Source organism: Drosophila busckii, chromosome 2L (genome assembly GCF_011750605.1).
Source record: "Drosophila busckii strain San Diego stock center, stock number 13000-0081.31 chromosome 2L, ASM1175060v1, whole genome shotgun sequence".
Classification (NCBI taxonomy): Eukaryota; Metazoa; Arthropoda; class Insecta; order Diptera; family Drosophilidae; genus Drosophila; species Drosophila busckii.
In genome coordinates, this window is record NC_046604.1 from 15,169,220 (window position 1) to 15,191,986 (window position 22,767).

Below are 22,767 nucleotides of genomic sequence, written 5' to 3' on the forward strand. Positions count from 1 at the left end.
AAATCGAACAAATGCAGCGACTACGAGTGGCAGGTTTATAAAAATAATAAACCCTTTTACGATCGCGCCTTTGAGCTGGAGCTGCAGCAGCAGGAGCAGCAGGCGCGTCAAGCAGCGCCAGAGCCGCAGTCCTATGATCAACTCTATGCGCAGCTCATCAACTGTTTCGTCAAGGAAGCTTGTCCCGACTGCATGGCCAGACTCTATGACAAGTGTTGCCGCCGCGGCCGCAAACCCGTTGAACCCGATTTTAATGTAGTAGATACTGCATATGATCCCTACAACACACATGGCATACCAGCACCACCACATAAGGTACACAACATACGTCCCGATGGCACTTATAGCTCCGAAGACGATGCAACGCCCGGACGACCAGGCAGACCAATTAAACCACATCTTAGACCTAGCGCCAGACCCAGCGATTTTGAAGACTCTGATGATCAACAGCCGGGTGCTGGTCGTCCGGGATATGGTGGTGGTGGTAGGCCTGGCAAACAAGGCATGGCTGCGGATTCTCCCAATGCGGATTCTCCTGGTGCTTATGGCAAAGTGGGCGGTGCTGCACCAGGCAAGGGACAAGCGAACGCATATGGACCAGGCAAAACTCAAGGTGGTATGGGTGGAAAAACCGGTGGTGAAAAAAATAGACCAGGAGGCGACGATTTTGATGAGACTATTGAAGCTGGTGGTAAGACTGGCGGCAAAACTGGAGGCGTGGGCGGCAAAACTGGAGGCGTTGGTGGAAAGACTACTGCTGGTGGTGGTGGTGCTGGCGGCTTTGGCAAGCTCAATGCCGAACGACCTGGTGAAGAGCAAGGTGACAAGAGTAAAGGTGGAAAGCCAGGTGGTGGTGCTGGTGGTAAAGATAAAAGCGGCCGTGATTTTATGAAAGATATGGAGCTTGAAGAAGGTAAACCGGGAAAAGGAGGAGCAACTGGCAAAGGAGGAGCCGCTGGCAAAGGAGGCGCCGCTGGCAAAGGCGGAGCCGCTGGTGATGGCCCGGACAGGCCAGGCGAAGACGATCAATCTCATGGTGGTGGTCGTAGTCCTGGAAAAACAGCTGGAGGCAAACCTAGAGACTCGGGTAAAACCGAAGATAAAGACAAGACCACAGGCAAGGATAAAGGAGGCAAAGGAGGCAAAGGAGGCAAAAAAAGGGATGCTGCTCTATTTGGCGAGATCGATGCGCCAGATGAGGTAAAAAAACCACACCTGGAAGCATTTGACAGTAGCGACAAGCTCACGCAGCAATTATATTCACAATATACTGATCGTGATCCAGATCTTGAGCATCCAGATATGTTGAAAGCTGACGAGGTCGCCGACCAGACAAGTGGATTGCCTCTACCAGAAAAGAAACCAAAAAAACACAAAAAGAAGATCGTAAAACCTATAGAGGTTGTGAAGACAGAGGGAGAAGCAGAAGATGAAACGACACCAACAGAGCCAAGCAAGCCTAAGCACTGTCCCTGTGAGATCTGCGAGTGTCTTAAGCCCGAACCAGACTCACCGCTCATACGTCAACTGAAGTTGGAGAAAAAGGAGCGCGAATTGCGCGATTACTACAGACGAAAATGTCATGGCGAGTTTATAAAATGTCGCAAGCCTCAATATCTGGCGCCCTTATCACATTGCGATGCCATTGAAACCGATGATTGCTTCTGTAACAATCCCAAACTAAGCGAATATTGCGAATGTCTGCAAGCAATGCACGAGCTACAGCAACTGCTGGGTGCCAAGCATCAGATTAAAGACAATACGCTGATCTTTAATCTGGAGGACTTGAGCAAACGCATTGGTAAACGCTTCGTTGCGAGCTTATAGACGAATTACGTAGTTGTAGTAACTTGACGCTGACTATTGTTGTTCTTGTAACTGTCATGTCGCCCATAAGAGTTGTACGAAATTATTATAATAAAAGAAGATTGTATGCTATAGACAAAACTGACTTTTTAGTTATAGCAAAGTAGACTTTGCTTAGCTTGCTTGAGCTTTTAATCATTATCTAAAATATTTTCGAACAGAAGATAACACAAAATTTCTGTTGTGCAGATGTAAAAAATAAAAATCTAAAAAAAACCAGATATAGATTTTTAAGTTTTAGTAGTATACGAAGCTATGCGTAGACAACGTGAAATAGATTTAATTACGGGACAGTCGCAGGATGCGTCCGACTGGCTGGAGCTGTCACCAGAGAAAGCTGTGCGCTATTACCGCTGCAAGAGCTACAAAGTGCGACGGCCCGAGATATATCCGAGCGTACAGCCAGCGATATCGAAATGCAGCAGACCACAGTCGCACAAATATTGGCAGCAGGCAGTGGAGGGTGCAGGCTGTGAGCGACATTTCAATATGGAACGCGATGATATTCTGGCGGCGTGGAAGCAAAGTCCACACAAGCATACGCTAAGCTGCTATGGCATAGGCGGTGGAGATGATCTGCAGTTCAATCAGCTGCTTAGCAAATGCTTAAGAAAATCCACAGTTGGCACAGAGAAGCGGCCGAGAAAACCAAAACAGCAACAAATGATGATGCAGCAAACGATGCAAACGAAGCAGAAAAAACCACGCACATTGGGTTTGGTTTTAAATCGCTTGGAACTGCAGGCTAAACTGCAAGCCATGCCCACTGTGCAACGCCAGCTTAAAGCGAGCAACGCGTTTAGTTCTGTATATTGCCCCACTAAGGCTAAAGCAGCTCAAAAGCTGTGTATAGATGCACCCACCATTGAGCTCAAGTCAGCGCTGGGCATGCAGAAATCCAAACGCAAACAAAGGTTTCCACTTCGACGCAAGACGCACAAATATTGTGAACTGCAGTGCGGCATTCCAGAGAATGATTGCACCGCTCAGTCCTGGCAGCAATACAAACAGCAGCCAAAGCCCTACGAACAGGCCTTTGAATTGGAGCAGCAGCAGCAGCAGCTGCGAACAACCAAATCGGAACCTTGCACCTATGATGAACTTTATAAGGAGCTTGTTAGCTGCTTTGTGCAGAATCCAAAGCCCGATTGTTGTCAACTGTTGTATGAGAAATGTTGTGGCGCATTGGACAGAGGCGATGGAGAAGGCGGCGGTGGTGATGGAGCAGATGGCGGCGCTGATGATGGCGGTGCAGCTGATAGTGATGAAATTGATTACGATGCACCCAGAGGTCCCAGACCGCCGCTGCATAAACCAAAGAAACCAGGCAACTATGGTGATGGTGCTGGTGATGGCGACGGAGATGATGGCCACGGAGGCGGTAAAGGCGGCAAAGGTGGCAAAGGTGATGGCGATGGAGGAAAAGGGAAAAAAGGTTTTGGTGACGATGGCGATGGAGGAAAAGGGAAAAAAGGTTTTGGTGACGATGATGAATATGACGGAGATGACCGTAAAAAGAAAAAGAGCGATGACGACGATAGCAAACGCGGGGGCGGAGATGGCAAAGACAAAACCAAAATCAAGTTCGATCCTGACAAAGACCATGCATATGGAACTGATGGTAAGGACGGTGACGGAGATAAAAGCAAAGATGGCGGCGATGGCGGTGATCGTGGTGGAAGCAAGGGCGACGGCGACGGCAAGGATGGTGATGGAACTGATGGTGATGGGGCTGATGGTGATAAAACCAAAGACGGCGGTAGCGATGATGGCAAGAAGAAGAAAAAGAAGCGAAGGCATAAGAAGGACGGCGATCGACCCAAGCGAAGAGACAAAACGAAAAAAGGCGGAGGTGAAAAACCAATCAAACCCTGTCCCTGCGAACCCTGCGAATGCATGCAGGGCCGTAAGCCCGACCCCGATACTCCGCTCATACGTGAAATGAAGGAGCAGGATAAGCTGCGTCAGCTGCGAGACAATTACAAACGCCTCGGCCATCGGGAGTACATCAAGTGCCGCAAGCCCGTCTATGCCGCACCTCAGCACAAATGCGATGCCATCGATTGCAGCAATTGCTTCTGCAGCAATCCCAAGCTGGGCGATTACTGCGACTGTTTGCAAGCTATGCGGGAATTACAGCAACTGCTGGGAGCCAATCATGAGATCAAGGATAATACCTTGAACTTTGATCTGGACGATGTTAGAAAACGCATTTGCCAACGCTTTCGTGAGTGTCTATGCGTTTGATAAGCGCCCAAAAGCTTCATGTTGCTTGTATCCCAATTCACTGTCTATATTTAATTTCATTTCAATTGTTAAGTGGTGTATTATTCATTTTTTTCCAATAGTTTTTGGTTTATAAGCAAATAAAAACTATGTGCAATGTTTAAAAATTAAAGCAGAACTTATTGAAATAGTGAAGTGAAGCAATAGCGATAGATTTGCAAATCTCTAGTATTTTTTAGATATTTACTCTCTAGTATTTTTAAAAGTTTCACTTACAACATAGTAAACTATTTAAGTTTGCTTACAAGCTCAGCTCGTCTCACTCTCTAGTATAAAAAAATGTTTTGAACCAAACGAGTAACAAAATTTCTGTGCTGTCTACATAAAAAATACACAAGAAAAAAGTAGAAAAAAAAAAGTATTTTTTAAATAATTGTCCTGATTTTTAATTCTAGTTTTTATACGCGCCTTGAATATTTGCACATAAAATGCGGCGACAAAAGTCATCGATTCTGACAGCAACAGATCCCAGTGAGCTGGAGGAGCCACCCAAGCAAACCGATTGGAGTCTCTATACGCCCTACGATATAATACGCATGCAAAACTGCAAGACGGCAAAGTTTTATGCCAAGGAAACTTATCCGAGCATACGACCGCCTGTGTCCAAGTGTTTGCTCCAAGTGACGGCGAATAATTTGTCCGATGCTGTGGAGCGGGCGGGCTGCAAGCGAGATCTTGTACCGAATCCACCACAAACAACCGAAACGGACCTCGTGGAGTTCTGGAAGCAGCAACCCCACAAGGAGGCATTGAGCTGTTATGGCATTGAGGCCATTGTGCCACAACCAGATGCAGTCCAATTCAATCAGCTGCTAAGCAAATGTTTGCTCATAGCAAACGATAAGCCGGAGGCAGCAGCTGCAAAGAAGCCCAAGGCGGCCAAGTGCAAGTGCAAGTGCAAGCCACCCAAACATGGCGACATGTGCTACACGCTCAATCGCGATGAGCTGCACGAGCGCATAAGCAATATGCCCAATGTAAAGCGACAATTGGATCACAAGGCTGCATTCGAATGGCTACACTGCCCCAGCAATGTGGATCCCAATCCAGCGCGCGCTTTCAGGCCGCCCATAACGCTCAAGCGCGCTTTGGACATGGAGAAGCCCGCCAAGAAGCCCAAGCATGGACTGCGACGCAAGCACAAGTATTGTGAGCTGCAATGTGGCATACCAGAGAATTGGTGCACTGCTCATCAATGGAAAATGTATCAGGCGGATAAGAAAACGTACGAGCAGCAGCTGCAGCAGGAGCTGGCGCTGGAGCAGGAAGCCGATTCAGAGCCACGCAACTATGATGAACTGTATGTAAAGTTAGTGCAATGCTTTGAGCTCGATGTCTGTAATAATCCCTACGGAGCGGAGTATGAAAAGTTGGAGAAGAAGCAGCAGCAGCAGCCAAGCAGCCAGCGCAGCTCAGCCGAGCTCAGCTGCAGCAAATCGAATGGCACGATCTTGAAGAAAGATAGTTCAACAGACAAGTGTTGCTGCAGTCAAGAGCAGCCAGCAACGTCAGCTGGCGAAACTGGTGAGTAACAAAAGCTGCTTACAAAACGTTTAAGCAAACTGCGTAGTTAGCCCCCCAAAGGCAATGCCAGCAACAGCTGCTGAGACTGCCAACAATTGAAAGCGTCTCTGACTTATGCATAACTTTATTTAAACGATGACAGCTTGAGCAGAGCACACGTCACACGCAACAAAAGCGCTGCCAACTGCTTTGATTATATAAAAACTGCAGCGCAGTCAAGCGATTGCGCAACATGCGGCAACGGCCACAACATAAATGTGAGATAACATTGACAGTAGAAAGTTTTAAATCATTTGTAGCTAAGCAGCAGCCATTGAAATTTTCGCAGCGCTGCAATGTATGCTACGAAATTTGAACTTAGCTTAGCCCCCAACTTTCAAATACTTAAATTTAAATACTTTTAAGCTCAGCTCCCCATTGGACTTTTAGTGGTATACGCTTGCACATTATTAATCAACGTAGTACAAGCAAGCAGAGTGAACTGACCACGCCCCAGAGAGAGAGAGACCTTGGCTTGGTTAGCTTTTGACTTTTGCATGTGCTGCATGCAGCTCCCAGCTCCGAGTTAATTATCACACACATGTGAGTGCTGCTGCATTTGCATTTAATTAATGCAAAAATGTACGTTGTCTGCTTTTCGTTTTTCCAGTAAGCTTTTTCATTAGTACCAAAATGAAATTCATTTTGGCAGGCTAAGGCTAAAAAGTTGGGTGTGCTAGCTAGCAATGATTTATAGCTAGAGATAGCAATGAGAATCGATAATGCAAGCAAACGTAGCTTGAAAACTGCGCGTTGTTGCTTGCTCAATGCGTTTTGGATAGAGAGCTGGAGGGCAAGTGTCATTGCAATGATAAATGTATTGGGTCACAGCAACGTACACAATGAACAATGAAAGCAAAAACTTGGGACAGCGAGCTTGCAACAAAGCCTTAAGGCACAAACTAACTGTGTGGCAAACAAGAGCGACAAGCAAATATGGCGACAAGCAAAACAATGGCCAATGAGCCGCAACTTGACTGCAAATGAAAGCAGCAGCAGCAGCAGAAGAGAAAGCCAAAGCGGCAAGTCTTTTGTGGAGTGAAGCGTAAAGCACGTGACCTGCTTGCTGTGAAGAAACATTGAGAAAGCGAGCGCAATGCGTTTAAAATGATGCGTTAAGCATACGCACTGTGCGCCCAGCCAACAGCCAACAGCAGCGCTTGCCCAAAAAATTGCAATTAGTTTCCACAACGACGACCTCGTACCACAATTTGTGTTATTTTTATTTTTTTTCTTTGCTTTTTATTAGCTCTATGCAGCATAAGCACAAAAATATGCCAAATATCCGTTTTCAGTACCGCAGTCCAGCCAACCAAATAATTAATGTTTTCAAAAATATGTTTACACACACGCACACACGCAAAACAAACAGAGTATAAAAATTCAGTGCTTAAGTTAGGCAAAAACGAATTGCGTATGCACTAAATGAAAATATTATTTTAAAATTAAATATTCATATGTAAAATTAAAACGAAAATATGCACAGCATTTATTTAATCAAATTATTTATATGCATGCGTAATAAATTTAATTAAGTGCGGCAAGCTTATAAATAAAATTTATTTAAAGCAAAAAATTTGCTGCTTTTGTGTGCAGCTTGCGGAAGTAATTTAAAATTTCATATAAGACACAAATTGTTGACTGAAAATTGCGCAATTTAAGGCTTAAACTGTCAGGCTACTTAGCCTTGCCATTACCAAAAATGTCATATACAGCATTTCAATAAGTCGCAGAGCTTTAACTTTTTTTTCACTCTGTGCGCTGCTGCAATTTAAAACAAATTTATAAGCCGACTTGTAGCGTACCAGGGATTAGCTAACAAAACGACACAAATGCCAGCATGTCACACACACACACACACATACAAAGAGAGCTCAACATGTTTGTACACCACACACACACACACAGAAACTTTTGCTGCTCATGTGTATAAATATTTCGTTTTTCTTTTGCAGAATGTAGCTAAAACTAAACGAAGCGTAGCCCTGCAGTTAAGTTCAATAGCAATAGTATCAAGTATACGCACCTTTGGCTTCTTGGCATATTGTCCAGTGCGCACATCGCGTATGGTGGCTATATCCAGTATGTCGAGCTCATTATTCTGATCCACCCAATGCAAATAGAAACCCTTGGCATCCACACGCATTGTAACTGGCGTTCCACTCCCAGAGTCCTGTAAGTTATAACAGAGAGAGAGAACGTAAGCGATGTTGGTATAAACAGAGCAGACGTATAAACTAGATCTAATTTGTGCCAGATATATTGTGGAACGTCCTATATATATATATTTATATACATTTACTTGTAGCAGCAATAAAATTTTGGATCTGTGGCGCCCCGCACCCAAAAATGTTTGCTGGTGTGCGGGCGCCTCAGTGTTGGTTCATTCAACTTTTGCCCACTCTAATGAATTTATTACAGGCAGGCAGGCAGGCCAGGCAGCCTCTTTATGCTAACAAAGTGCACTCTGTGTATGTCTTTTGCTTGTAATTTAAGTCAAAATTAAATGCCATCATAAATATTTTAGCGTTCATTCATAAAACATTCAACGAAAAATATTTTTTTTAAAAACATACAAAAGCGTAAGCGAAATATCTCATGTTGGCCACAGCTGGCAATGGCTAACAGATGCGTCGTCCAATGATTAAGCAGCTCGCTGCCAAAAGTGAAATATCTTATTTTATGCGCATACTTGAATAGGAGACGTCTCAATGGGTCAAATGATGTACACAATTCTAGGAAATAGACTTGCAATAAAATATGCCAGCAGCTCTAACGAGCTGTTTATAGCAATTTCAAATTGTTTAGCTGCGTACGTTACTTTAATAACAATAAAATATATTTATAAACATAAACATTGCAGTTTTCTTTTATATAAAATACGTATCATTTAAATTGAAGCGTCAACAGACCTGCACAAATTCGTTATGACGCGGCGCAATTTAAATTCAAATATTAATAATCTATATTAAGGGTTATAAAATTGATGGTGCTTGCCAAATCGGTCATAATGTGCTAATTGAATTTGTGGCAAGACACGAATCGAGTTCATTATACTCTCAGTTTAATGAACTCAAACCTCAAGCGAAGGCGAAGAGGTGCCAAAATTTCACTTGGGCCAAAAGCAGGGGGGAGTGAGTAACCCCAGCTGACCCAAACTCTATCAAAAGCGTTTCAATTATTGATATTGAAAATATCTAAGGCTTTGCTTTGCCCCCCGCCCCGTCCCGCACTGTGTACGCATTTACTTTCAATTAAGCGCATATTTCGGTTTTCCGTAGCATTTTTGGGTAAAAGGGTTGTGCGCTCCTAATTGGGACGAGACTGGTAACCCTCCCCACTCCCACTAATTGGTTATTTTGCTATCCTATTTGTTGTTTTGTCTAATTACTGTAAACTAATTGCAGCTGTAGGCAAATGCTTTTGTTTAACAGACTTACGCTCGTTAATTTGGATATCAATATGCACAATTATCGTTGTAATCCAATCGAAGTAGCAACTATATGGATATAGATAGCTGCAAATTTGGCAACATTGCCACACACACAAAACAGTTGCCAGTTTGTGAATTTGTGAGTGTGGCAGTTGTCAAGTTAGTGCCTCGGCGTTATTTTTGGGGGCTCTAAGAGCGATTACATGCATAATTCAATTGATGGTAGCAGCCTGAGTCGCTCACTCGCTCTTGCCGTTGCGCTGTCTCGCTCAGACGCACAAAAGGGGTAAACGAGTTGGGTAAGCTGGTTAAAGCTAGACGCCCAGGCTAAAATGGTTATAGCTTTGAGTTGCGTTAGCAGCTGTGCGCACATTTACACTGCAAGAAAAGCAGCCAAAGAAATCAAATACAAAAATTGTATTTATTGTTATTGAACTACCTTTTGGTTCATAATTTTTTGGCAGTGTAGCTTGCAACATTAGCTGTAGCTCTATACAGTGACAAATAGAATCGTTACCCATGGCCCATTGTCAATCAGGCTTTGGTAAGAGAAGAAGCAGCACGCCTGCCAATAAACTTTGCCAAGTGCGTGTTTGAGTGTGTGTTGAGTTAAGCGAGAGAGCGAGACAGCAAGACAGAGCAAGGCTAACTGAGCGTGAGTTGGCAACTTTAGGGAGTATGCAAATGCTATTTGGGATTACTTAGGCCAGCAGCTGTGGCACTCACTGCGTATGACAGAAAATAAAACTCGAAAGCAACACAGAGAAGTTCAAATACAAAAATGAAATACGCTCAACTATAGCAAGTTGCTATTTTTTCTTGGCATGCTCTTAAGGCACTAGTTGCAACTGTTAGCTAACAGCCAGTAGTAATGTTAATTGACATATATATATATATCTATGTTATAAAGCATTAGTTTCATTTTAAGTTATTATCATAATTACAGCAGAATTTATGTATCAATTGTTAACTAATTACAGATTAAGCTTTTGCTGTTAACAGCTAGCTCTTATTTAACATTATGTTGATAGCAGCTACGCAGCATTCATCAACTAAATGTAAGCTCTTCATCAATTGGTTATTAATTAAAGTTGTTAACATTAAACTGTTATTTAACTTTATGTTAATAGCAGTAAAGCGTGACTTGTTAACAGCTAAGTTAGCGCTATAACATAACATTTTAATATTACATTATGTGCTTAACATTTAACTGTTATTTAACAGCATGTTAGCAATTAAGCGTTAAATTGATTTGTAAACTCTTTTTGCATTCACTTATGTTGTTAACAGTTCAGCTGTATATTTGTTAACAGCCACTTAAAATTTATATTAAACTTTATATTATTTGCTTAACAGTAAACTGTAGCTTAGCATAACATTTGAAACTAACTGGCAAACTCAACTTGAGCGCTGCTTATACCCAACACCCAATTGAAATAGACAGAAAACTATTCAAATGAGTGTCGGCAGCTGCAACATGCGAAACTACAAGCAAATGTTGTCATAAAATAAAAAATATGCATGCAGATGCGAAGGCCTTGCACCTGAGGCTGAAGCTGAAGCTGAGGCTGAGGCTGAGGCTGAGGCTAAGCTAGTTTGCCAAGCACTTGAGAAAACGAAAAGAAACTTAATGCGCGCAGCTCAAGTGGCAACAAGTTTTGCCAAGTTTGTTGGGGCGGCTTAAAGTGCTGCTTGCTGCGCTTGTTAAGTATACGCCGCGTAATACTTTTGGATTAATATGCGCGCATTGATAAACAGAAGTTATCGCGATCGTAGTCTATGAATTGATTGCTCGAAATTGCGCGATAAGATAAACGCGTATTATTTAATCTTAAGTTGTATATTTTAAAGTACAAAACATGAGGTCAGCTACAGTTGTTAGTTGAGTTGATAGTAAGCGCTGATGACTTGATAGATCCAATCCACATAGGCGGGCACGCTGGTGTAAACTGTAGGGCGATGAGCATAGCCGCAGGGCATGTAGCTCCAGCTGCCGAGAGCAACAAGCTCGGCGGGTCCATGAATGGGCCAGTAGACCAGCGGAGTGCCGCCATCGCCATAGCAAGCGGTGACCTGAGCACAAACCTGCTGACGAGACAGAGGCGCATCCTTGGGCAGCAGCTGCTGGCAGTCGCTGCTGTTCAACAGTGGAGCGAATGCATATTGCAGCTCCTTGGAGTACTCAGCGTCATCGGCATGCGTCAGACCCCAGCCATAGGCTATAGCTGTCTTGCCGCTGTAATCCTCCAGCAGATCGGGCAGCGCAATCTGCTGCACACGTGCCGAGTAGACAAACGACTCGGAGACATGCAACAGCGCAATGTTATCGCTGCCAGCGGCGCCATTGAACAGGCGATGCGTCGAGGCAAAGTCCACATAGCGCACTTGTGCCTCTTTCACATTCGAGCGATTCATCAGACCCGCATAGATGGCGCTGCCTTTGATGTCGCCATTGAATTTACGCAGCTCCTCCACGCAGTGCGCACAAGTGAGCACCCAACGCTTGCCGATTATCGCGCCAGCACACTGATGCGCATAAGTCTTGGCCGTCAGACTGAGCGACACTAGATATGGCGCATTATCCACACCCTGCACATCGTTGCCATCAATAATACGCACTGCTGGCTGCTCCTGCTGCTCGCGTTGCAACTTCTGCTGCAGCTGCTGCAACAGCGGCTCATCGTAATGTCCCGCCAGCAGCTGCTCCAAATGCGCTCGATTTGCCTCCACACTGGCCACGGCCAAGAGCGTCAGAGCGATTAGCACGCGTAACTTAAACATTTTTATGCTTTCTCTTTAAGACAAACTGTTGTTGATTATGCAGCGCGCCCGGCACCTTGACGTTCTTTTATAGCAGCCTGCCATAATAGAGCTTTTGCGATAAGCCAAGAGCGTGAGCGTAAGCGTCAGCGCTTTAAGATAAGCAGCTGCTCATTTCATTTTTGGGAGTAAATTTCCCGCACAGTAGTTTATAAACTTAAAATATGCGCAACAATTTGATGTTTCAGGGCTAGGCAACAAAATTATGCCTTTAATTGAAGGTTATAGATTAAGCACAAAGCTAAAAAAAATCTATGCTAGGCCATAAGTTGAAAGTCAATGCGTGGAATGGTCTACTTGACTCTATTTTGGAATGTAGCCAACTTTAAAATACACTTTGCTAAGCAATTTGTCACTAACTCTGCTAACAATTTAAGTATTGAAAAAATCTCATTGGAAAAAGATGAATGGATATGCATATCGACTCTTTTATGTGATATACCCAACTAGGAATTTTTTAAAGGGTTTAAGTTTAAATGTCTAAATTCTGTAATTCCCAAAGATAAACTAGAAATAAAATAACGAATTGCTGTAACTCAATCAATTGAAGTTGCAGCTGCCCAATTTTTAAACACACTTTACCTAGAAATTCGTCACAGTCTCTACTGCTTATAGCTTAAATATCTAAAACTCCAAAGGATAATTTGGAAATAAAATTTCGCATAACCGTTACTCATTCAATTGAAGTTGATTGCTAAACATTTCTTATACTTTCAGCAGCTTGTTCATTATGTAAACATTTGTTAATTGAATGAAATTCTAAGCATTAAATTTACTACGCTTTACTAATTTTGCGTTATCTAATCTTGTTATTTTCAAATAGCACTATATGCAGCTCGGCTCTAAAGTCAAATGCAGCCTTTGTTGCTGCTTTTAATTATCGTCGCTCAACTGGACTTTAAAATGCCATTTATGTTGGCACCTAACCCCCACTCCCACCACTGCCTAAGAGTACCCACAGCTATGGGGCTTTTCCCCAGCCGTATGTAGTTGTTGTTTTCAATTTGAGCGTTATGTGTGTGTGTGTGGCACAAAGTCCATGCCCGCAGCGGCGTGAAATTTGCTTTTAATTGGCAAAAAAGGGCCCGCAAAATGACCGCTGGCCAGGACAGTAAAGTGTGTGGAACAAACAACTGGATGCGTGCGCCTGTCAAGGACGTGGGGCTTTAAAAATAAACACAGATATTTTAAGCGCATGTTCTGCCTAAGCGTGCGCCACGTGTTGTTGTAAAACTAAAATTATATGTTAGTTAGTTTGTTAGTTCAAGGGCATTGCTTATCGGGTGATTGCAATCAGCTTGGGGAAATTCAAACGAAGCGTAATCGACCAAATCGCTAAATGGATTTCATAAATCCATCTGCTTAGCCGCGATAGTGTTTCGGTATAAAAGACACGCGTTGCTTTCGGTTCAGCAACACATTCGAAGTTCAAGTCTAAGAATGAAGGTATTTGTTGTAGTTTTGTTGGCTGCGCTCGCTTTGGGCGCTCAGGGTGCTAACCTTGATAAGCTGATCAAGTTCGTGCCCAGCTTTGCCACCGGCTTTGTCATCAATGGCACCGAGGCCGATGCTCATGGTGCACCCTACATTGTCTCGTTGGGCGCCAAGTTCGACAAGCACTCGCACAGCTGCGGCGGCACCATCATCAACAAGCACTGGATTCTGACTGCCGCCCATTGCATCTCCAACCCTGTGGGCATGAGCGCCATCAGTGGCCTGCACAAGCGCGCCGAGGTCGATGAGAAGACCCAGCACCGCCGTGTGGACTTTGGACGCATTCATGAGCAATACACTGGCGGCGTTGGTCCCTTCGATATTGCCCTGTTGCACGTCAGCGAGCCCTTCATCTTCAACGAGTGGGTCAGCGCTGCTACCCTGCCCGCCCCTGCTGAGGTTCATGAGGGTGAGAGCCATCTGTATGGCTGGGGTCAACCCAAATCCTATGTGCTTACGCCCGCCAAGACTCTGATGACCATCACCACCGAACTGATCAACTACGAGGAATGCAAGGCGGCTTTGCCCGAGGACGCTCCTCTAGCTCCCACCAACATTTGCTCTTCCGCCCTCGAGCAGAGCCGATCTGCCTGCAATGGTGACTCCGGCGGCCCTCTGGTTGTCGAGCACGCCGATGCTGCCTCTGAGATCGTTGGTGTTGTTTCCTGGGGCTACATTCCCTGCGGTTTGGGCAACAAGCCCTCTGTCTACACCAAGGTCGCCTCCTACATTGAATGGATCAACAAGATCCAGAGCGCATACTACGCACTCTACTAAACTTAATCATTTTTGCATGCAAAAAAAACACTTGACTTTGGTCGTAACTATTTTGGTTTTTATTCCTATATGGCGTCAATCAATCAGCTTGATCAAATCATGTGATATAGCCAAAGCAAACTGGATTACCAGTAGCGCTATCATAGCTCGCTGTACTTTGTTTTAGAGGCGTGTGCCATGCTGATAAAAAAAAAATGAATTGTGGGTGCCCAGAAGCTATTAGCCAATCATAATGTAGCTAGCAAGTTGTATAAGAGTAGTAGAAGAGTAGAATAGAAGAGCTTTAAAAGCTTTTTGCGATTAGCAAAATGCATTAATTCATAAATAAGTTGATTGAAACTATTGAAAGTAACTTCGATGGGAATATTTTATTAACCTTATACAAGAAATCCCCATTTATTATTATGGATAGAGAATTTAATTCGGCTTTGATTTCCACTTGTAATACTTTAAATATTCCCCAAAATATTCTTTCAAAAATATCTTTAAGTGAACATCGTAAAATTTATAATTTTTTTATTTTGGTCGTGTATCAAAATACACTATTAAAATTGTAGAAGAAGAAGAAGTAGTAGTATTAGTAGTGTAGCAGCAGTAAACTATATAAGACTTTCGACTTCTACTAGCTAAAACTGAGAATAAGTTGGGTACTTTACTGTTATGTTCATTACACTTAACTTTGTGCTGTTAATTGATATAAGTTTTACAGCCATAGTTCAAACTCTATAAATTCTATCAAAATCTTATCTCAGGCAGACGACAGTAATTGTATGCACTAATCCTTGAATTACTTTGCATTGATTTATGAGCTAGTTCCATTAGTAAGATTATAAATTACGCTTGTAATGCTTATCAGCAAAGTTTGACTACAGACTTTGTTGCTAACAATCTGGCAACGCTGCAAGACTTGTATTGTAACCTTAAGAATGAACTCTGCAACTGAAAGATTAGTCCAATCTTTTTATGACTACATATATTTATATCAATACTCAAATGAGTTGGCAAATTAAACAGGTTCACTTTGTTTAAATTTTATATATGTTAGACCATAAAAGCAATTGTTATAAATGATTTATAGCGTGTTTAATATAAAATTGTTTGCTGTGGAAAGAGAACTAGGACAAGTACTTCAGATGTGGCATTGATATAGATCTAAAGTGCTAAGAGATAGCGAATGCATTTTGAGAGAGAGAGAGAGCGCGCGAGAGTTGAGCAAATATAAACAAAGAAGCGTTCCGATTATAAATCCATTAATAATGTTTAGCGATAAGCAGTGCTATATAAACTGTATACTTGGCTGAGAGTGCGACAAACAAACAGTTAGTAGAGCAGCAGACAACATGAGAGCCTTTGTGGTATTACTAGCGCTAGTTGTGGCCACAGCTAGTGGCAACATTATTGGCCTGCCTGGTTTCCCGGAGGGACGCATTATCAACGGCCATGAGGCTGAGAGTGGCGAGGCGCCCTTTATTGTCTCATTGCAAAATGTAAGGAGATCGCATTTTTGCGCTGGCTCCGTATACAAGAGCAATTGTGTGATAACCGCTGCCCATTGCCTGACCAGTGACGAGTACCTTGTCGTTGCTGGTGCCCACAGTCGCTCGGACAAGGACAATGTGCAGGTGCGCACGGCCAGCAGTAAACGTCATCGTATTCATGAGAACTACGGCGGTGGTGTTGGTCCCTACGATATTGGTGTGATCTTGCTGGACGAACCCCTCAATCTGACTACTCTGAATCGCGATGGCAGCTCTCCTGTCTCCAGCATTGACATTGCCAACGAGGAGTTTACCGAAAATACCAATGGCACGCTCTACGGCTGGGGACTTGATAACTTTGGCTACTTGCCCGACAAGCTGCAGAAACTCGATGTGAACATTATTGGCTATGAGGATTGCGATAAAGCGTTGCCTTGGGGCAACAATCTGGCTGAGTCGAACATTTGCACCTTCACCCAGGGCACCACTGATGGCGCCTGCAATGGTGACAGCGGCGGTCCGCTGGTCAACAAGCGCGCCGACGGTCGTGTGCAGCAAGTGGGCGTGGTCTCTTGGGGCTACACTCCATGTGCCAGCACCAGATACCCATCGGTCTACACATACCTGGGCGCTTTTTCTGACTGGATCGAGAAGCACTGCAACAACAACTAGTCGAAACGATGTGATATATACAACTAAATAAACTTTGAACATTTCCTTATTACAAGTGGGTTGTCTTTTCCAAAGAGATAAACGTCCATTCCATAAAAGTTTATTGCATAGTTAGCCGTAGCAGTATGAATGATAAGTTTAAGGACTAAGACTACATTTCGTCTTGATATGTAAAGTTAAGGACTAAGAGTGCATTTCGTCTAGATATATATGGATGTTCAAAAGTGAGCAACGTCCGTTCTATAAATCTTCTCTTTATGACTAATAGTCAAAGTTTGAAGAATCAATTTAAATTGTGTGGCCAGAAATTTGCTTAAGCACACACATTGTCTATATTATGTAACTTATTTTGATATATAGATTAATAGTCGGTACTCACATCATCCCATTTGATAAACTTTTCGCCATCTTGCAACGCCTGTGGCACCTCAACGCTGGCGGTTGATATGTAGGTGCCTCCTGCGCTCATCATTTTGTAGCTGGTGCGTTGAATTTTTGCTGTTTTGGTTTCAAGTTGAAATTTCTGCACGTTTTATTTGGGTTTTCCTTTTGTTATTGTTGTTTCGCTTTTTGTTGCTGCTGTACTATGGCATAGGCTTAACCGCTGCGCTGCATTTTCTTTGTTATTTGAGCTACTTTTTGTCGATTGTTGTTGTTGTTGTTGTTGGCTTTGCTTTGCATACAAATGACGCCATTTGTGCGTGTATCCTAAGTCCTGGCCTCAATACGAATGAGTCCGTTGTTTGGCCTGCGCCTGCTGCATTCTGCGGGTGGCGGCTACTCGGGCTATTTGAGCTTGATTAAAATTCTGACGGTGTCGTCGCGGCCAGAGCTACAAATAGATAAACGAAAAAGAAAAACAAACAGATACAGATACAGATATTGGCATAGAATGCGTTTCGAGTGGCTTATCAACTAGATATAGGTAGCAAACAAAGCGAAGGGAAAAGAATTCAAAACAAGCAATTTAACAAATTTAATAGCTTGTTTAGTTTGCAAAAGTTTGTTGCACACTGTAAATAAATAAAAGGGTCAGCTGCAAAAGTAATAAACTGCTTTAAGTTTCAAGCTTTATTCATAAATATCAAATTAGAGCCAGTCATACATATTGCAATTCCCCCAGTCTCTCTCTCACTTTCTCCTTTCCCTGTGTTGCTGCCACTTGTGACAAGTCTGCGTATTTATGAAAAATACTTGTGTATACCTTAAGCTACTTTTGCTTTGTCTTGGCTTCCAACTTAACGCAACGCAACTCAACTCACTCAAGTCGAACCAAAAGGTCACGTCGCTGTCTTTGTGCTTGGATTTTTGCATTCAATTTGCCAGAGCGCATTGTAAGCTTTGCCTTTTGTTCGCGACTATTTTTAGGCAATCTACAGAGATAGAGTGAGAGCTTGAAGCTTGTGCAATAGAAAAGGAAAATAGGTTTCGCTAATTTGCTAAACATTTCCAGCTTTCAATTAGCTGCTGCTGCTGCTGTTGACCTTCGACTGTCTGCGCTTATTGTTTAAGATCTTAAAAATAGCTAAACACAAGCTGATGACAGCTGTCTATAAACAGAGGCTGCCTGTAGAAAGGCTTTATTTAGTTTAAGATTGTCATGCCATGACAAACAAAGCAGCTGCTTTAAGACTTAATAAACTTGAAGACAAAGTTAGAAAGAGAGAGCGAGAGAGAGCAACACACACATCGACAACTAATTCATTTATAATTTCAGCTTTTGTGGCATGCCATAAGCAATTTGCAGCAACAAAAACTCAAAATGTAAGCAAAAGTTTTAGCCAAACCGCACACACGCACAAATAGAAAGAGATAGCAAGTGAGCAAGGAAGTCATTTGCTTTTTGTTTTGTTCGCTGGCATAAATAAAATTGAATTTGTGCATTTATTTGGCAATTTTCTTTAACAATTTCCACACAGCGCCCAAGCCCAAAGCAATTTCTAAAATTGCAAATTGAGTTTTGTACGTCACACACACACACACACAATAACAGCTGCTGGCCACGCCCCCCTTTGCGGAAGTAATTAAGCATTTTGTTTGGCATGCAAAAAATGCGTCGAAATGATTGGAAAATTGTTATGACTTTTATAACAAGACCACTGCTGATATTCACTTTATTTTTTAGTTTTTTTTCTGTTTTGTTGCAAAACGTTTCGAGTGTTTTATGGCAAACGGGCAACAATTTATTGCAGGCAATTTACAGTTGCTATGCAAGGATAACGCATTAAGAGCGGCAAAGAGCGTGGGACAGAGCACACAGATTTGAAGTGACTGCTTTTTTCTCTTCTCTTCTCTAGTGTAGCGCAATTCAACAAACAAGCGCATTTCGAATTCACATGAATCATGAATGCGACACAAACAGCATCAAATGTTATATACCCCACCAGCAATCTAACCAGCCCACTAAAAACTCCCACAAGGTTGGAATTGGGTAGCGCCATAAATCAAAGTGCCAAGCAAAATATGTGTGTGTACATTTTTTTTTTTCATCTTTAAATTCTCGCATGTGTGCTTCAGTTCACTTGCAAATGCAAAAGATTGAATGCTCTCCACAGAGACAGAGAGAGAGGGACGTTGCTAATGCTCTTGTCACCAACATTGACAAATATGCTTAATGGCCAAAAATGCGATTGCTTTGGCTCAAAGCAAAAAGCACAGCTGCTGCACTGAGAGGTTAACCTCAGTATGCGCCTGTTTGAACATTTTTATTAAAAACGAGCAAGACGTATACGTAATATTAAAATGTGTGCAAATTTAAACTCAGCGCTTGACTTTCGATTTTGAATTTTAAATATGCCAGCTAATAATAAATCTTATGCTACTCTTAAGTATTTTATTTTAACTGCAAGTTAGCTCAGCAATTTAAGTAGCTTAAGCAGCAAAGTTTCTGTTTGCAACTTTATTGTTATTTATAGTTTGAAATTACATTTATCTTTTGCACAAAGGGCAGCGAATTTATGTGCAAGAAAAATTGCAGCTAAGGACCATAAATTTAAGCTGTTACAAATAAATTTTGCTTTTAATTAAATTCTTTTTTTTTTGCGACTGAACTTTGTTGCTAACAAAATTAGGCGCTATTTTGTGCCTAAAACTTTTAACGCATGTCGGTGTTAAAAATCAAACGTATTCAACTGCCACAAGCAGTGCCACATTGAGTGTGGCTGGCTGTGAGTTTGGGGCACAAACAGACGCACACACTTGAGTTCGCTCTTGAGGAAGTGGAAGGTGCTTGTCAAGCGGCAGAAGGAAGAAAAAAAACATGATAATCAAATCAAGGCGCCAGCTATTTGGTTAATGTGCATGACAGCGTCGCCGTTGCCGTTGGCAGCGACGTTAGCAGCGACAGCGACAGAGGCAGGTGAGCCTTAAAAGATAAGAGAGTTGGTGGTAGTGGCAGCAGCAGCTGAGACAGGCAAGTAAAAAATGTGTGGCATGCTTTTAGGAGCAAAACGTTTTGGTCGTCGCGCAAATTGCAGCGACAGCGCCAACACCCACCCCCAACCCCCACCCACACAATCTTGTGGCCTCCAGCTCTATACCTATGTGTGTGTGTGTGTGTGTGTGTGTGTCTAGCTGACTATAATTTCATTTGCGGTACATAGAAAACTTTTGCTAGCGCATTTCAGCTGCGGCCTCAAAAGCGTTAAAGAGCGAGCGCGAGAATGTGAGCGAGCGAGCGAGAGCGCAAGCATCACATTAAACTAATTGCTTTAGCTTGTCATTGTTATTGTTGCTGTTGTTGTTTGTATTTATTGTTAGCGAGGCTTTTAGGCCAAAACCAAATTATGTTTACTTGTATGTCAAATGCAATTTCATATTTTTTTTATGCCAACAAACTGATTTGATTTTGCTATTAAAAATTGAAAGCAAGCGCTCAACAGCGCCTACAGTTTGACAAGCACTGTGTGACCTTTAAATAAAATATTTAACAAAAACAAAACTGTAAAAAGTGTTGAGTAATTTGCGGTCTCGCACTCACTTTCGCACTTTCACTTCAGTCAGTCAGTCAGTCAGTCCGGGGCGTTGGGCAATCATGTAAATCCTCTGCTTTGTTGTTTGCCTGCTTTTACATAACGGCACTTGTGTCCCATTTCACTCGTAAATACCCCAAAACAAAAACAAAATTCGTCGCCTCTCTGCACTGAAGTTGAGTCAACAATTTGAGCAGCGGCCCCATTGCCCTGCAGGCTATAGACTCGTTCGCATATTGGTAGCATAAAAAAAAAAGTACACAAATAAATAAAAAATATAAACCTTGCCCACGCCCACACGCCCAGGCAAAACAATATTAAGTTCAATGACACCCAAAATAAAAACAACAGCAAAGCAGCAAAAGCAAAAGTATGTCCCAAGTTCGTTTTTTTTTATTTTTTGCTAAGGCTCGAGGCACCTACATCAACGTCAATTGGAAAACTTTTGTTACACTTTGTTTACCGCAGCAGATTGCATTTTTAATTTAGCCCCCAACCCAATGCGTAACTTTTAACTTTAAGCGCCTTTAGTTAAATATCAAATTTATATGCACATAGTATAAGAAGCAGAGGCGCACATATTGACAAAACAATTGATGGTTTTTGCTAGCACGCGAAACTCTATTCGAGACGCTCAACCCACAATTGTAAAATTTGCTATTTATAAAACGCGTTTGGCGCCAGTCAAAAAGCTTAGCATAGTTTATAGCGCAAGCTAGAGAGAGATGGAGAGAGGCAGGGCTAAGGCTCAGACACGTGTCGTTTGATAAACTTTTGCCTTAGATTAAACTAAAATAAATTGACAAATAGGCAGCGAATTTGCAAAAGTTTTAAAGCTCAAATATTTAAAATATAATATATATGACCATATCAATTGTCAATTGCATGACTTGCACAATAAATAATAAGCATATGATAACAAAAAAAAATTAAAATAAATAAGCTGCAGCAAAACAATTATCAATTAATTTATGCAAGGCACAAGGACAGTTTCATTTTCAATTAATTATATAAAGAGCTGTTTATTAATAAATTCCATTCAATTCCAAATTTATACTGAGTACTGAAAAGTAATTATAGATATATATGCTCGCAGCAATATCCTTGAATTTAAATTGACTTTAAATTTTTCATCAATTTTTAAATCCGCTTTGCAACAACTTGAGCTGTCAAGCAAGCTGACAAATAATTTAGTAAAATGTCAGTTTATTATGGCCGTACTTCATTATGATTATAATAATGTTGTTGTTCTTCTTGTTGTTGTTGTTGTTCATTAACTTTTGGCATCAAATTTCACTTTACAGCTTGCTGTCAAAAATTTTGACATTTTGGCAAAGATCAAAAGTCAAATGTTTTCGAATTCCGCCCACACACACAGACACACACACACACACGCCCACAATACACGCATATATGCATGCATATGTCTGTGTGTGTTTACTTGATACACATAAATCTCTGGCTGCCTATTCATTACGGCTAATTATGGGCGACCGAGAGCGAGCGCTTTGCATTAAAAGCAGCCAAACAATAAATAAATAAACGACGCGCATTAATTATCAAGAGCTGCCTATCATTAACAACGCTTGTTGTTGTTGTTGTTGTTGCTACTGTTTTAGTTTTTAGCTATGCAGCTTAACCGCACACACAAACAATCAACGGTGTGCGGCACACGCTGCGTATGCGTAATGTAATTTCATGCATTGCATGCTTGTCAACGTTGCGGTCGCCTCCATTGGACAAACATTATCATAAGCGCGTACCTATTATTGTTTTAACTAATGAGGTTTGCATACAAACGAATAACCGCACAACAGCAACAACAACAACAGCAGCAGTAGCAGCAGCAGCAACAACAAGTAAATGGCAAATGATAATTATTAATTAAAATCGCATTTTTGCTGTCACCAACGCACTTTGGCACTTTTGGTTAAGTTTATTGTGCGTTAAGCGACAGCAGCAGCAACAACAACAACAACAATAATTAATTACAAGAACAGCTAGCCACAAAATTAATTTACGTTAGTACAGTGTGTATTAACATTAACATAAGTACTAAGTGCTCTACTTGCAATTATGCTAGCAAATAAATAAATGTATTAAATTGTGAATTGTGGCTGCTATTTTAATATTTATATTTATTTGCTGCGAAATTTTTATTTAAGCTAATTTAGTTGCTTTAATATGAATGAACATGATAGCCTACGGCTTTTATAGTTTTGTAATATTATAATAATTTATATAGTATGGTCAATAAAATATATCTAACTTGGAATAAATGATGCAGAGATATAAGCATTTATTATTGGTTTACAAGCATGTTTTTATTGCTTAGATGATGAGTATTATATTTATTCATAACTGTGAGCATGTGTATTTTGTGACAGATACATATATATCAGCTTTA

General features: G+C 41.9%; 6 protein-coding genes across 6 annotated transcripts in view; 4 read left to right on the forward strand and 2 right to left on the reverse strand.

Annotated features, from left to right (window-relative positions):
* LOC108607536 (1-phosphatidylinositol 4,5-bisphosphate phosphodiesterase classes I and II) overlaps positions 1–17,209 on the reverse strand; it is a 34,181-nt gene extending 16,972 nt beyond the window's left edge. Inside the window, exons 1-2 of the mRNA XM_033294417.1 lie at positions 16,769–17,209; positions 7,742–7,888 (exon numbers count right to left, since the gene is read on the reverse strand). Of these exons, the coding sequence (XP_033150308.1) occupies positions 7,742–7,888; positions 16,769–16,861 (240 nt within the window). The 5' untranslated portion in view covers positions 16,862–17,209. The remainder of the gene's footprint in view (positions 1–7,741; positions 7,889–16,768) is intronic.
* LOC108607530 lies at positions 2,042–4,219 on the forward strand. The gene has a single exon (XM_017998411.2). The coding sequence runs from the start codon at positions 2,122–2,124 to the stop codon at positions 4,111–4,113; it is 1,992 nt and encodes a 663-aa protein (XP_017853900.1). The 5' UTR covers positions 2,042–2,121; the 3' UTR covers positions 4,114–4,219.
* Positions 4,465–8,106, forward strand: LOC108607531. Its single transcript, XM_017998412.2, has 2 exons — positions 4,465–5,676; positions 7,671–8,106. Exons 1-2 carry the CDS (start codon positions 4,581–4,583, stop codon positions 7,679–7,681), a joined length of 1,107 nt encoding a protein of 368 aa, XP_017853901.1. The 5' UTR covers positions 4,465–4,580; the 3' UTR covers positions 7,682–8,106.
* LOC108607532 (chymotrypsinogen A) lies at positions 10,973–11,962 on the reverse strand. Its single transcript, XM_017998413.1, has one exon. It carries the CDS (start codon positions 11,927–11,929, stop codon positions 11,027–11,029), a length of 903 nt encoding a protein of 300 aa, XP_017853902.1. The 5' UTR covers positions 11,930–11,962; the 3' UTR covers positions 10,973–11,026.
* LOC108607534 (lectizyme) lies at positions 13,400–14,273 on the forward strand. The gene has a single exon (XM_017998414.1). The coding sequence runs from the start codon at positions 13,409–13,411 to the stop codon at positions 14,237–14,239; it is 831 nt and encodes a 276-aa protein (XP_017853903.1). The 5' UTR covers positions 13,400–13,408; the 3' UTR covers positions 14,240–14,273.
* On the forward strand, positions 15,532–16,444 carry LOC108607535 (lectizyme). Its single transcript, XM_017998415.2, has one exon. It carries the CDS (start codon positions 15,580–15,582, stop codon positions 16,387–16,389), a length of 810 nt encoding a protein of 269 aa, XP_017853904.1. The 5' UTR covers positions 15,532–15,579; the 3' UTR covers positions 16,390–16,444.
* Positions 17,210–22,767: the final 5,558 nt, after the last annotated feature.